The 15191-nt window shown below is 65.9% G+C and overlaps 3 protein-coding genes across 3 annotated transcripts; 1 reads left to right on the top strand and 2 right to left on the bottom strand.

The window, feature by feature from the left end:
* Positions 1-1035: 1035 nt before the first annotated feature.
* EMIHUDRAFT_116218 (hypothetical protein) lies at positions 1036-3411 on the bottom strand (the record flags this gene model as incomplete). The annotated part of the gene is made up of 1 exon (XM_005776131.1): positions 1036-3411. One exon carries the CDS (start codon positions 3409-3411, stop codon positions 1036-1038), a length of 2376 nt encoding a protein of 791 aa, XP_005776188.1.
* A 4400-nt stretch (positions 3412-7811) lies between these two features.
* On the top strand, positions 7812-9597 carry EMIHUDRAFT_457895 (hypothetical protein). The gene is made up of 5 exons (XM_005776130.1): positions 7812-8341; positions 8432-8593; positions 8668-8757; positions 8977-9071; positions 9324-9597. Exons 1-5 carry the CDS (start codon positions 7850-7852, stop codon positions 9424-9426), a joined length of 942 nt encoding a protein of 313 aa, XP_005776187.1. The 5' UTR covers positions 7812-7849; the 3' UTR covers positions 9427-9597.
* Positions 9598-13087: 3490 nt separating this feature from the next.
* EMIHUDRAFT_443983 (hypothetical protein) lies at positions 13088-14119 on the bottom strand. The gene is made up of 3 exons (XM_005776129.1): positions 13886-14119; positions 13723-13820; positions 13088-13652 (listed from the first exon to the last, which is right to left on the bottom strand). The coding sequence occupies exons 1-3, from the start codon at positions 14098-14100 to the stop codon at positions 13534-13536; spliced, it is 432 nt and encodes a 143-aa protein (XP_005776186.1). The 5' UTR covers positions 14101-14119; the 3' UTR covers positions 13088-13533.
* Positions 14120-15191: the final 1072 nt, after the last annotated feature.

Here is a 15191-nt window from a genome sequence, read left to right as displayed (position 1 = left end):
AGCGCACCGCCCCGGAGCTGGCGGCGCTGATTGATGACCTGCGCACCTCGAACGAAACCTCGTACAACGCACGCGCACAAGAAGGCATGCTCATCTTCTATCTGGGCAAGTTTTCAGCTTACCTCCTCTCGCCTTTTGAGCGCTCCCTCTTTCTCGACAGCGACGTCTTCGTCATGGAGCCCACATTTGTCCACAATCTACTCGCCAAGTCACTTTCAGTCGCCGACGTGGCCGCGCCTCTCGATCCAAACCGAAGGAAGCAACCCTTCGCTAATCACAGCGCCCCGCTTCTATGCAGCTGCATCGTTGCATTCAACAGCTCCTCAGCTGACGTGCGCAGCTTCTTTGTGGGCGCAGCGAAACGACTGCTCTGGCGGCAGCACACCCGCCTCGACGATGGACCGGATAAGGGGGAGAACACCAAGCCCGAAGTGCGACAGGGCGACCAGGAGATGATGTGGTTTGAATGGACTAGGGGGGTCCACCCCCGGCTCCGCGTGCTTGTGCTGCCCGAGGAGGCATACTGCCCGATGTCGACCCGAATCGACCGGTCGGGCAAGTTCGCCAAGTGGAGCACGAATTTTTGGGGCTACAGTTATGCTTGCCAAAGCGTGCACGGTCACAATTGCTGGGGTTCCATTAAGAATACCGAGGCGTACAAGTCGCTGCCGCCGCTCCGTTGACGTGGCGAGGAAGGAGACGAATAGGATTCCTAATGCGTACGTAATGGATGTTTGATAAAAGAAACTAGCAGCAGTGTGAGTGAAGTTAAGGAGCGTGAGGACTGAGGTACAGAGTGAGCCTTTTCGCACACCCCTCCGACCCACCCCGCGCCGTGGTTTCTGGTTATCCTCTCCGGTCAGCCGGGCGTTCCAGGTACCATTTTTAGGTGATCTGAATTTGAAGGGTACACAGCACGGCTTTACACAATCATTACACAGGAACATCATGGCGGCATCCGGCAAGTAGATGCGCACATTCATAGAGAGACCACATAGAGAGAGAGAGAGAGATAGGTCGGCGGGCGGTCTCCGCTCAGACGGCCCTCGCGCACCTGCCGCGCCACGCGGGTGCAGCCGAGGCCTCCGCCTGCACCACCACCTTCCTGCTTGCGGGCAGCTCCTTCGGCACCGTGAAGCTGACCAGGCGGCCGTCCCCCGCGCTCGCGAGGAGCCACTCGCCGGGCTTAGACTGCAAGGGCACCTCCGCCTCGAAGTAGGAGGGCTGCGGGCTGTGCGTGGCGCCGGCGGGCGCGTCTCCCCAGCCCGGCGAGCAGAGGAGGGTCAGGTTGGTGCAGCCGGCGCTGGGGACGACGAGGGCGGCGAGGGTGGGCGCGCTGCCGCCCGCCACGGGCTCGCAATCCTGCCGTGAACCGCACCCGGGCGGCACCCGGACGAGCAGGACGCTGCCGACTCCGCTGCCGCCCACCGGCACCTTGACCGCCACGCGCTGCTGGCCCGCGTGCACCGCGGAAGTGGCGGCCACCGGCTCGGGCAGGCGGCCAGTGCCGATTGGCTCGCTCAGCGGGTGCGGCAGCGGGGCGGGCGAGAAGCGGACCGAGCCCCCGGCGGCGAGCGGCGCGTGCAGAGGCACCGCCACCAGCTCGGCGGCGCGCCCTTCGCCGGCGGGGAGGGCGGCCATCACCAGCCCGCCGGCCGCGACGGACCTGCCGCCCGCGCGCGCCTCGAACGTGTCGCCGGCGCACGAGGGGGCTGCAGCGGCTGCGGCGGGGCCCTGGCTGCGCGCGGCGTCGAGTTGCGGCACACGCGGCACGTCGGCCGCGCCGTCCTCTTGCAGCGGCGGCAGCCGCATCGCGAGGCCCCCTCCCCGCCACGCCGCCGGCACGCGGAGGAGGAGGCGCCGCCCCGCCACCTCGGCCAGAAACGTGCCGCCCGCCGCCACGCCCTCTGGCGGCGCGACTAGGTACGTCGCGCGGCGCGCGGCGGCGAGGTCGGCGGCGGACGACGGCGCGGGCGGCGGCGCGTGGCGGAGAGCGAGCGGCGAGGAAGTGTCGTCGGCGAGCGGCTCGTCGCGCTGCTGCTGCTGCTGCTGCTGCTGCTTCAGGTACTGCAACGAGGAGAGCGCCTTGAAGACAACGCCCTTCGAGCTCCACTGCGCGGCCTGCTCGAAGACCGCCGACAGCTCGTGGTCTCTCTGCGGCGCGGCCAGGAGGAGGGCGTCCGCCGCCGGCGCCGTCCGCGTCGCGGCGGCGGCTGCCCTCTCGCGCGGCTCGCAGCGCGGCGCGCAGCGCGGCTCGCAGCGCGGCGCGTATGCCGCCCGCACGGCGGCGGAGGCGGAGCCGGCTGGCTCGGGCTGCTGCGGGCCGGGATGCTGCGGGCGGCGGAGGGCCCCGTCCGACTCGGCGGGACCCTCCGCCGGCCCCACCACCCCGCCGAGCTCCTCCTCGGACACGCACTCCCACAGGTTGGGCGGAGGGCCGTCGCGCCCCCGCGCCGCCCCCCGCCCCGCAGCTGCCTTCGCCGCGCCCTCCCTCGCGCCGCTGCCGAGATGCGCGTCGCTCGCCCGCCGAAAGTCGCGCCACTGGTCGAGCACGTGCGCATACACGCCCGACGGCACCGGGTGCCAGCAGTGCATCCGCCCGGCTTGCGGCTGGCGGCCGCCTCTCCCGCCGCCGCCGCCGCTCCTCCCGCCGCCGCCGCCGCCGCTCCCGCCGCCGCCGCCGCCGCTCCCGCCGCCGCCGCCGCCGCCGCGCCAGAAGCTCGCAGCCTCGGGAGCGCCGCCGTCGATTGGCAGAGGCGTGGCCGGGTCGAGGGGCCCGCCGCGGTGGACCACGTCCAGCCCCGCGTCCTCGAAGCTGCCGTACGCACGCCAGCTCGGACCCACAGGCACGCTCCAGCGCGGCGCGAGCCGCTCGGCCGCCGCCCCGCCCTCCACCTGCCTGCCCTCCTCCTCCTCCTCCTCCTCCTCCTCCTCCTCCCCCTCCCCCTCCCCCTCCCCCTCTTCGGGGTGGGCCTCGAACGGCACCATCGCCGTCGAGGCCACGCCCTGGCCGCTGCGTCCGCCCACCCGCGCTGCAGCCCACTCCTCGAAGCCCGCAAGCTTGAGGACCACCCTTGGCACGGGTCGACTGCCCTCGCTGGCGCTGCTGACTGCTCGGCTGGAAGCGCGCCGCGGCCGGTTGGCGGGATGAGACTCCCGCTCAGCCTCACCGGCAACATGGTCGGCGTCATCGCGCTCGACATGGCTGCCGTCGGCCGCCGCCACCAACGCTGCGTCAGCATCCTCAATCTCGACATCGGCCACCGCTGCCGCCGCAGCACCGCCGTCCGCAGCCGCCCTGCCGGCATGCCGCCGTTTCGCAGCAGGCTCGCCAGCAGACGGGGTCGAGGTGCTGCGGCTGCGGCGGCTGCGGCGCATCTTGGAGCAGACCCGGCGAGCCTCGAGCTTCATTTCTTTCTTGATACCCCTAATTGTTGCTATTCTGACTCGCCAAAGAAATCTGACTATCGCCGCCGAATTTGTAACACGCGCTGCGCCGGCGCCGCGCCACAGCTTGCCGAGCGCCGGCCACAGGCCTGCCTGCAGCCCAGCCACAACCGCCGCGGCGGCAGCTAGTCGGTTCGGCCTTGACTCGCACGCGCCGAGATGGGAGCCCAAGTATGTGAGCGCGCGGCGCGTCGACACGCCTCCGCTTTTGTAACAAAGTCTGCTTGGCTTGTGCAGGTGATGCCCAGAGCTGCAGCGGCGACGCCGGCAGCCTCGTCTCGACCTCAGAGGCTGCCGGCGAGACCATAGATCTGTGCTCTATCCGTCGGTGGTTCACCGTACACGCCTGTGTAGGAGCGGCTCTCGCATCGCTACGCGCCGCCGAAGGCTGTCTATGAGGGCACACCCGAGGAGGCGCGGATCTCAACCTGCGTGCGGCGGTGACCAGGTCACAGGCATCGGCTGTGACACTGGAGAGTCGAGCAGCGGCACTGAGGATGCCTTTCAGGTCATTCCAGCGACCCACGGAGCACGGTCTCAGTGCGCAATCACTCTACTAGATCCCATCCTTGCCGGGCCTCTGCGAATGTAGGTACCGAGTTCATGCGTGCCCATTTACAGGCTCATACTGCCTGGTCTCCAGCACCTATGATCACCGCGCCAGGCCGCAGTCGACGACTTTTGTGTGCGCTGGCCGCACTCAACCGTTGAGTCGCGGTGTATCAGCCTGACCACACTCGGGACCGCGTAGGCGATGTGGGCGACTCTGGCCGTCCTGCATATGACCGACCATGACCCAGGAGGAGTCTACACGAGACATGTCGTACCTGGCAGGCGCTCTCGCGGCAGCACTATCGCGTGCGGCCGAGTGCGAGCTTCCGTGCCCGGTGCCAGACGCACTCGGCGCCAGACGTCCTCGGGAGCTCGCAGTTTTGCCACGGCAGTTGCGATCCGGGCGATCAGAGAGCGCCGGCAGCTCAGGGGATCTTGTCTGCTCACCTGAGGTCGGGAGGGTAGCAGCGGCGAGGCCATGCGCCAGCGTGAGCCATCCGTATTAACGGTTGTTACAGATTAGTCAGATTTGCCGTGACCGCGTTCCGAGGTCACGATTTCGGCGTTCTCGTGTTGACCACTGTGGGTGTGCCTGGCACTTCTGGATCATGTCTCTCGGTGTCCTAGCACCCCCAGGCGATGGGTTTCACGGCCCCGTACCGCATGGGGCGCAAGGCCTCGCGCCGCGCGTGTGGTTCAAACTTTGTTACAACCCAGTCAGAATAGCAACAATTAGGGGTAAGAGAGAGTTCATTTCGTTGAATTCTTGATAAGTTTGGTTCTTGCAGTTCACCTACGGGTTCACCTACGGGCATGTTCGTAAGAGGCTGGCGTCTTGATCAAAAGAAGAATTTTAGTCCGGGCGGTCGGCGAGGGGGTCGTAGTGGGCTGGACGTACGGGGTAGCCACCACTTTCCTGCCTCGAAAGGGCGGGGCTGTCCCGGAAAGTGAGAAACGCCGGGCAGCGTGGTGCACGATTTCAACCTCCCATACGTGTTTGTTTCGCTCCTTTCCTCGGGCTGTTCCAGCTTCCCATCTCCTTCCAACTCAGGCGAGGCGGGGGGGGGGGGCGTGGGTGCGGGGTGGCGGGTGCGGTGCGGTGTGAGTGTGTGCGTGTCATGTGGCTACAGCAAGTGTCCGTCTGTCTGTCTTATTATTAACAACGAAGGCGCTCTCAAAAAAGAAGAAGAATTTTACAACAAAGCTCCCTCGCACAACACTGGGCACGGGACTGGCGCGCACTGGCACTAACACAGGTACACCAGGTGTTGTGCAAAAGAAGAATGTAAACAAAATAAGTCTCTCTCACAGCAGACAGGCTCGACACAGGTGCGAACTGGCGCGTGCTAGTACTATCACAGACAGGCACACCACCGGAGCCGCCTAAGCGACTCCGTTAAGAGCGGCAATGCACTTAGCACCGTGCACAATGCCGCTGTCCCCGCACGCTAGCTCGTTCACCGTCTGCCACGCCACGGCGGTGTGGAGAACGACAGACAAGCGCTGCATCTGCAGCCCGTGCCAGTTCTTGGTGGTCCATGTGACCTCATCGAGGTGCTGAGCGTGCGAAAGTTTGTTACTCAGCTGGTCCGCCGCCTGCCGAAGAATTTTGCGGACGCCGTTCCCGAAGCCGCCGAACGTCTCGAAGTCGAGCAAACGCAGGTCGCAATTCTTCTCCCGCGCGAACCGGTAGTCGCCCTTCTCGTAGGGGGCCGTCACAGGTGCCCCGCCTCCGCCTCCCCCTCACTCTCCTCCTCCTCCTCTTCCGCCGCCGCCGCCTCCGCCTCTGCATCCTCCGTCTCCCCCCCCCCTCCCCCCCCCCCTCCGGCCGCGGCCATGCAGCATGCCCTAACACTAAGTCGAGCAGCGCCCGCTCGGTGTTGCCGAAGGCGACAAAAGCCCCCTTCCAGCCGAGCCGATCGCCACCCTTGCACGCAAGCGAGCTCGTAAGTTTCAAGTCGCCAACGAGGCGCACATGCCCTTCGCCGATGTTCGCCGCCGCCACGTCAGGTTGTTTTGGGTTACTGTAACTGAGGTGTGCAGTCGGCTCCATCTCGATGAGCATGCCCCACGCCGAGCGAAGGGTCTTGACGAGTCGTTTGAGCAGTTTCGCACGCGGGTTGACCATTGCGGCATCGCCGAGTTCTTCGTGCGGCTTGCCGTTTGGCGCCTTCTTGCCCGCCTCCACCGCCTGGCAGGCAACATCGAGCGGGAGGCCGAGGCGGCGCTGAACTGTAATGCGCATCGCCCACGTCTCCATCTTCATATCATCCCGCATGGGGATCGCATTCAGGAAGGCGCCAGCCCCCTCCTGGCTGACTGCGACGAACCGAATCGCCTCGCGCCAGCACTTGTGGTTCTTGCACCTGCCAGTCTTGTAGCGGCCGCCCCGCCGGGATGCCTCGCTGACGAAGGCTTCGGCGAGGGCGAGCCAGTTGCGATGGTGTACGCCGGAGGTGTACCGCCGCTGCGCCTGCTGTAAGAATTCGCAGTAGACGAAGTCATGGCTCCTCATGTGCGCGCAACGCCCAACCCCTGCCCGCGAGACGCCAAACAGCCCTGTTGTGCACCATAATGCCGAGGGCCGTCGCACCCAGCGGCTCGACCACCTCACCAGACGGCTTCCTGGATGCTCTCCGAGCACGACGAGGATGCCGCGGGTCAGGCGGATGAGGCACCGGGCCACGGGAGCGCGGCAGAGGGAGAGGACGAGGCCAGAGTCGGATGGAGCGCGAGTTCCGCGAGTTCCACAAGCGGAGGGCGGCGGAGAGCAAGCGCGTGCGCAAGGAGGTGGAGCGCTCGCGAGCCGCTGCGAGGAATCGGCAACAGCGGCAGCACTCGGCGCAGCAGGCGGCAAGAAGAAGAGGGCGCCCAAGACGAAGGTCGCGGATGAGAACCCGACGTCATGCTGCCATCACCCGATCGCCTGCGCCATTCGGCTCAAGGCCTTCGACGCGCTGGGCGAGCTACTGTCATTCGAGTTCTCGCCGCTCGGGACGCTTGATCGTCGGCTCACCCGTGTCCAACTGCTGTTCACACGGAACCTTTCTCCACTTCAGTCTTCAAAGTTCTCATTTGAATATTTGCTACTACCACCAAGATCTGCACCGGGGCCCGTTTCACCCAGGCTCGCGCCCAAGGCTGCGCCGCGAGCCCCGCGCCCTCCTACTCGCCGGCGCCTCGCGCTCGCGCCGGCGGCCGCGCATCGGTGGTCCGCTTGAGCGCCATCCATTTTCAGGGCTAGTACCGACGGTTGCTGCGCAAAGTGATCAGCTCTAATGAATGTACCGGGGCCCTACGGATAGATGAATCCGGGGCACCCTCCGCTCGAATCCCTGGCCAGGGGTTCGAGGTGGCCCCCACCCTGGGGCCTCCCATCAAAGGGACTGCTGCAGAAGACGCCCAATCTTGCACAAGTGCAAGAACCATACATGTTGTGCATGCATCTCTCTTCGCAGTCCCTCGCGATGATTCTTCGTCCCGCTTCTTTCCTTTGCCCAGCGATTTCTTCAAAAAACGCAATGCCGAACGCTACTTGTCGCCAACACGAAAACGCCGAGATCCTGTTTCGTGCGTGCTGCCACCGAAACTTTGCCATGGCCCCTCGAGTCTATCGAGCTCCCCTCGCGCAAGGACCACGTTTCTGACTCCCACTCCGATCATTTGCCTACAGGTCATGTTGTTGCTCAGGTCCACTCTCTCTTCGAACACTCGTGCCTCTACGGATGATGCCGGCGCTGGGGTCCCCTTCGGATGCATTTTTTTCTTGTATCAGGGCTTCACAGCACGAGAATTCTTTTCCCTCGCAGCTCTCTCGCCGCCACCTCCCGCAAGCACGTGATACCCGGGTATGGTGCTCGCCCAGCCGCGCTGGCGCTCCATCTGCAGCCCGTCTGCTGCCACCGCCTCGATGAGCGGCGCCGGCGGCCGCATCGCGACGGCGCTGGCGGTGGTGCTCGCCGGCGTCGCCTCGCCAGAGCTGATTGCGGGCGGCAGGGCTCTCGGTGGCGCGATCGCGGCGCCGGTGGCCGAGGCGGCCGCCTCGCGTGCGGGCAGCGCCGCCCTGCAGAAGCGCTGTCGGCTACAGCTTCGCTCCAAGCTCGCCAAGGTGCCCGTCTTTGTCGTCACAAACGACGGCGGCTCGCCGTTCCTCTCGCAGATCCCGGGCGGCGACCAGTCGGCGCTGCTGTTTCTCTTCCCCGCCGAGGCGCAGAAGATGCTGCAGGGCGTGCTCAAGGCGCCGAACGGCGCCTCGTCCGGCGCCAAGATCACCATCTCCAACCTGGAGCGCGCCTACCAGCTCGCCTCGAAGCCGCCCTCCTTCTCGGGGCTCCGTGACCAGGCGCACGCCGCGGGCGAGGGGCGGGGAGGGGTGGGCACGGGAGGGCGGGCGGGGAGCGGGCGCCCACGCGTCGGCCGGCGCGCCTCGCAGGTCACGAACCGCGAGCTCACGATGGTGTGGCAGTTTGCGCCGCACGCGGCCGAGGTTCGCGCGGCGCAGGCGCTGATGGTTCGGTCGATGAAGGCGCCGGTGGCGCCGAAGCTGCCGGCGTACATGGTCAACGGGCTGGCGTACGACAAGCGGGGGAAGGAGGCGCCTCGCAGGGGAGAGGGGGGGGGGCGGAGACGGGCGCCTCCCTCCTCCAGCCGCCCTCCGGTGCGCCGCAGGTGCGACCCGTCTTCCTCTCGCAAAAGGACGCGGCCGCGGCGATGGAGCAGACGGCGGCGGCCGCCGACGGCGCGGGCGTCAAGCAGGAGGCGCGCGGCGCGGCCGAGAGAGGCAGCCGAGGCCGCTCTCTCGCCGGCGGGGAGAGGGCATCCTCCCCGTATCTCCCCAGATCTCCCCAGATCTCCCCAGATCTCCCCAGATCTCCCCAGATCTCGCCGGCGGAGAGAGGGCATCCTCCCCGCGGCGCTGTGCAGGTGGTCGTGATTGTCCTGGTAATAGCTCATGAAACCGTCGTCAGCGATGATCAGGTGGTCGTGGTTGACTTGCTGGAGATGCTCGCGCAGCTGAGTCACGCCGTCTCGGCGGACACCGCCGCCGCGGAGGCGGAGATCTCGAGCATCGAGTGCGAGATATGGGGAGATGTGGGGAGATGTGGGGAGATATGGGGAGATCTCGAGCATCGAGTGCGAGATATGGGGAGATGTGGGGAGATATGGGGAGATCTCGAGCATCGAGTGCGAGCGCGGGGTCGCCTGGCGAGGGGGGGACGCGGCGGCGAGGGGGGGCAGGGCGGCGAGGGGGGAGGGGGGGGGGGGAGAGGGTCGAGAATGGCCTCGCCGCTTGTCGACGACCCCGCCGCCCGCCCACCCTGCAGGTTCGTGCCCGCCTCCGAGTCGGTGCAGCTGCGCAACGAGCTCAAGGCCGACAAGAAGCTCACCAAGGCCAAGGTCGTGCCGCCCGACTTCCGGTGGAAGTGAGCCGGCGGGGCAGCTGCCACACAGCGCCCCTCTCTCAAGACGTGGGCTCGCGGGCTCTCTCGTTACGGATACAACGCGGGAGCTCCTGCTCAAGGCCCCGGGGTGTCTCAAGTGAGTGGTGGCGCCTACATTCCTACATACACTAGATAAATTCTAGTTACCAGTATCTCTCAACACTCAACCCATCATCGAGCATGGGCTAGTTCCATTTCACTATGGCACAGCCCGCGTTACAAAACCTCTTGATTGTCACCATTTGCGCAAAAAGGTACCTCTCGGTGCCTTCCAGAGGCAGCTGCGACCCCGCCGAGTAGACGGTAACACACAGCAGGTGGCGCGGTGTGTTACCGTCCACTCCGCTGGGTCGCAGCTGCCTCTGCGCGTCCTGGGTATGTACCTTTGTCGCGCGCCGGAGACGACTCGACGCCGCTGAGATCGGAGATCAAGCTCTGACAGGTCGCACGTCGCTCCTTTGACGCCGACGTGACTCACCCGTGCAGATCACATCAGGACACGGTCTCGACACGCTCGGTACGACGCCTGCGACCCGTCTTGGGTCAGGTGGCACGACGCTCATCGCGCCTACCAGCGCTGCCGTGCAGGTTGCCACGACGAGGTCGAGAACGCTTCTATACGCTCGCCCAGCCTTCCTTTCCATCCCATTAGGCAGCCTGGGAACGGTGGCGGTCAGAGGCAAAGCCTGCGAGGGGTGGTGGAACCACATGTCACGGCTACCGCCGGCTCGACCCCACGATAGCCTCCGGAGGCTGACTTTGAGGCACAATCATCGGACGACGTCGGCGAGTTGAGTCGCGCTCGCGGTAGCCAGATGACCTCTCACACTAGTATCATCGGCCATGGCCGCAGGAAGCGCGGGGGATTCCGCTGGGAGCAACACGGAGCTCCGTTGGACGCGTTTTCAAGATTAGCTTTTCAGAGTGAATTGGAACTAGCCATGGGAAATATTGTGGGATCGTACGCCCTTGCGCCTCTTTTGGGCGCCGGCGGCGGCGCGCTGGCGGTGGCGCGCGCCTGTTTTCCTTTTCGCGATTTTTTTGGAGCCCTAGCTTGCCCGCGCGATGGGTGAAACTTTTCGCACCCCCTGCTCCACGACTGGAGGGCGCTTTAATAGGCGGCGAGGGTGGGGCGCTAGGCGGCGGTTCGCTTACGGGGGGGAGTCGGGTGGGTCATCGGCGTAGCTAGAGGCCCCATCACCAATGTCGTCGAGTGGGATGGTTGTACCTCCTCCGTTGATAGGCATGTCGTCGCCCACGGTGCTGCGCTCTCCCCGTCGTCTGCGTCCGTTGGGATATTCGTCTTGCCACTCCGGCGCGCCGCAAACCCGCAATCCCTCGCTCCGCTCCTGCCGAGGTCAGCTTGTTTATCGACGTAGTCGTTCCACTTATGACCACTGTGCCCCTTGACGTGTCTCCATGTCACTTCGTGCCTCGACGCTAAATGCCGCCACGCTGCTCGAAGATAGCTCGCTACGTCGCTAGTTGTGCGTTCTCCCCCGGGGAAATTATCCCCATCGCACACGCCATCGCGTACTCGCTGTCCGTTCGGACCACCCGTACACGTATGACGACAGTCGCCGCCCTCGTGACGCTCGGCCTCGCCTTCACGGCGCCCGCCAGCCGCCTCGCGCCGCCGCGCGTCTCGTCTGCTCGGATGGTGTGCGCCGCGGTCATGCCTGAGACGCCGCCGGCTCTCGAGTCCGACTGCGGCTTTGACCACGTGCCTCTCTCGATCGCGCTGCAGTCCGGCGACTTTCTGGAGGCGCGGCCGCCCGGACCGCCCGCGACAACGCACACCGCCTGCCCTCGCCGCCGCCGCCGCCGCCCATTCGCCTGGGCAATCCCAACACTGTTGGGAAGCGAGATGTTTGCCCAGATAGTGTTCTGGTTGGCGACGCGTCCAGCCTGCTGACGCGGCGAGGCGTCCCATCGAGCTTGAGCCTTGCCAAAACGTGGCGTGCGAGTGAGTTTTTCCGCACACTGTTGGTATAAGCGACGAGGTCGTACGTTTGAAGGGTGGAGGGGCCCTGGGGCCGAGGGTAAGAGGCCGTTTGCCGCTTGCTTGTTCTTGACGTCGTTGACCCAGTTGGCACGCTCAAGGGGGGAGTTGACCCAGTTGGTGCGCATCTTGCGCGCCTGCTTGTTGATGTTGTCGGCGTCGCCCGCCACCGCCGCCATGGAGATCTGCTGGGCTGAAGCCGGCAAGCAAGCACGCCAGGGCAATCATTGTTGATCGGCGCGCTCGCGCTGCTCCCCTGACGCTGCTCCCGCGCTGTCCCCCCGCCCTTCACGCCCTCAAAGCCGGGAGGGAGCCCGCCGCGCGCCAGATCACTTGAAAAAAAACAGTCTCCTCGCGTGTGTGCGGGATGACGCAAGGGCGGGGACCTGTTCCTTTTTACCCATCTCACAGTAGAGAGGTGTCCGTTTTTATTTATTTATTTATTTGCGGGATGTCTGTGGTGTCGAGAGCGATGTTGCCAGTGACCCAGTGTCCGTCCCCTATTTTCCCCGCCACAAGGGACGCAATGGGGAATTTGAGTGCCGGGAAGGTGACGTTTCAGCATTCAGGAACAGGATGTGGTTTTATCGTTTTAGGACCTAACGAAGAGGTCTTAGTTGGGTCGTAATTGAAATTGTGGCCGCCGCCACCCCGGTCCCCGCCACCCGCGACCCGGTCGCAGCCTCTGGGGGGAGGCGGGGGCCCCCGGAGGCACCGTGCGCCGCGCAGCAGTGCGGAAACGGGGCTCCGGCTCCGCTAGTCTCCGCTAGCACCGACTTCCCGATTAAGCTAGGTTAATCAGAGGGCAGATTTGGAGAGATCTCGAGGAGTACATACAGATAGACCCTCCAACCATCAGAAAACTCCGACCTGATCGGTCGTACTGACCGCCGACAGATCACTCCAGACAGCAGACAGGCCGACGTCTGCACGCGGCCGGCCGGGCGAGAGGCTTGACACGATCCGACCCTGCGACCCTGACGCTGCTGCTCTAGCTATCAGACATGCACTGCTGACTGCTGCCACAATGTGCGACCTGTGCTGGCCCACTTGGCGGCCTTCCCGGTCAGTGGTGAGGCGCAGTTCAGAGCTGTCGATGGCGCGATGCTGCACTGGTCCCACATTGGTGACACGAGACCACCAAGTTTGCCGGTCCAAGAGAGAGGCACCGGCGCTCTCCTGAGAAAGTGCATGGTCCCTCTTGTATGACTGCCCATGCGCGCGAGGCTGTGTAGGCATAGCCTCGAGAGTGCCAGCAGCCAGTCGCCGAGGCAGCTTGTGACGCGCATTGCGTCAGAAGCGTGCACGCGCTGGAAGGACACCTTGCTTCCTACTGGCCGTACGATCAGGTCGTCACTGAATGGTGGATACTAAGGCCGCGAGCTATGCAGGTGGTCAATTGCGCAGCAGGGCACGGTCAGCAGCGCCGACAGGCTGTCGCAAGGCGTGATAGCATGGCCGCAAGTACAGCGAATTCCCATGAAAACAAGTAAAAAATCGCGCAAAAAAGAAAAAAATCCCGAAAAAATCGGCGCCTGCGGCGGGCCATGGGACCCCATCTCCCCCCCGCATGGATGCCCTCTAGGGCCCTCGCCTCCCCCCAGAGGTCGCAGCTCGCACCGCCGCCCTAACACCACGACCAGCCGCCCTACACAGTACCGATACAAAACTAATTTTGACGAGGGACAACAGCCAGAACTTGGCAGAGAACTAGAGCCACAGCCAGATAAGCCGGAGCGGACTTAGCCGGCCACAAGCACAAAAGACCGCTCTGAAAATTCTGTGACAGTGACACATCCACATGCGCGAGCGGGACACGGCTCACGGGACACCCCGCCGCGCGTGTGGACTCAACAACACGGCGCACTCTCTGCAGATAGGGAAACACAGCGCGCTCCCAGCCTCCCAAGAGGTACTGGCGCACCTCGCTACGGGAGAGGGTGTGCAGCCGAGGGGCGGCAGCGGAGAGGAGCTCGGCGGGACGGTCCGCCACGCGGGCGTGTGTGCTGTGATGCACAGCAGAGAGAGCGAGGACGGCACGCATGGACAAGGGGCTGGGGGGCCGAAGTGGACCCCGGGTCAGAGTGCCGGTCAGTAGTAGCCGGGCGAGCCGCGCGAGGCGCCCTCGGAGAGCGTCTCAGAGAAGCGCTCTTCCTCGCGCGGCGAGCGCGGCGGCGCGAGGCTGCCGAGAGGCACCGAGAGGCCTCCGCCTGATGACGAGTTCACTCCTGTCAATTAGCCATTACTCACGGCGAGGCATCCGAGCGGCACCGAGCAGGCCTCCTCCCTCGCCGCCGCCGGGCATGGCTGCGGCGTCCTCTGGCACTGACTGCGCGAGCAGCGAGACCACGTCGTAGTTGATGCGCGAGGAGAGCTGCCTGGGGGGGGGGGGGGGGGTCGACAGAGCACGCGGCCGCCTCCGGCCCCGCGCACGGGGGCGCGCCTGTTGCGCCGCAGCTCGCCCTCGACTGCCTCCGCCGCTGACGACGCGGCGCCGCGTCCGCCCTGCTCGCCGCGGCGCGCGCGCTTCTTTGGGCGGCGGCGCTGGCCGGCGGCGAGGAGCGCCTCCGCCGTCTCCCCGTCGAGCCCCCTCGCCGCCGCCATCTGCTCGCGCGCCGCTTGCTTCGCCGCCTGGGCCTCGAGGTACTCCTTGTTCATCTCGTCCCACGCCTTCGCCTTGGTTGCGACCTCGGCCTCGTCGGTGATGAGGTACGCCTCCACCTGCCCTCGGGTGATCTCGGGTGATCTCGGGTGATCTCGGGTGATCTCGGGTGATCTCGGGTGATCTCGGGTGATCTCGGGTGATCTCGGGTGATCTCGGGGGAGCTCGGGGGAGCTCGGGGGAGCTCGGGGGAGCTCGGGTGAGCTCGGGTGAGCTCGGGTGAGCTCGGGTGAGCTCGGGTGAGCTCGGGTGAGCTCGGGTGAGCTCGGGTGAGCTCGGGTGAGCTCGGGTGAGCTCGGGTGAGCTCGGGTGAGCTCGGGTGAGCTCGGGGGAGCTCGGGGGAGCTCCGGCCTCGTGGGTGATGGCGGCCCGCCCTCCACCCATACCCCCACAGTACCCAACCCGTCCCCTACCCCACAGTACCGAACCTCATCGTCAAGCCGATCTCCCTATCTCTCCCCATCTCTCCCCATCTCTCCCCAGATCTCCCCATCTCTCCCCAGATCTCCCTCCACCTCATCGTCGAGGGTGTCGAGGTCCGTGTTGAGCTCATCCATCAGCGCCTGGGCGGGAGATATAGGGAGATATGGGGAGATTGGGGGAGATTTGGGGAGATGCGGGAGATGGCGTGAGCTCGTCCATCAGCGCCTGGGCGGACGTGTCGCGGACATGTCGCCCCGCCCTGCCAGCCTCGCCCTCGCCCTCCCAGCTACCCCCCACTACAGCCGCGCCTGCTGCTCCTCCTCGTCGTACTCCTCCTCGCCCACCCGACACGATATCGCGTCCGCAACCTCCCACGCCGTCGGAGGAGCGGGCAGCCGCTCCTCCTCCTCGCCCGCCGCCGCGCCCGCCGAACTGCTGCCCGCGGCGGTCCCCTCGCCCTGCCTGTGCCCTAGCTGGAGCACCACCTCGCTCCGCAGCGCCTCCTCAACCTCAGCCTCAAGCCCGTGCGACTCCGCCTCCGCCGCCGCGCGAGCCTCGACGTCGGCGCCAAACGTCACCCTCCGCCGCCGCCCGCCGCCGCCGCCGCCGCCGCCGCCGCCGCCGCCGCCCTCCTCCTCCTCCTCTCCTTGCCTCTGCGTCGCCT

The sequence above is a fragment of the Emiliania huxleyi genome, assembly GCF_000372725.1.
Source record: "Emiliania huxleyi CCMP1516 unplaced genomic scaffold EMIHUscaffold_283, whole genome shotgun sequence".
Taxonomy (NCBI): Eukaryota; Haptophyta; order Isochrysidales; family Noelaerhabdaceae; genus Emiliania; species Emiliania huxleyi.
This window is presented reverse-complemented; position numbering and strand designations above follow the sequence as displayed.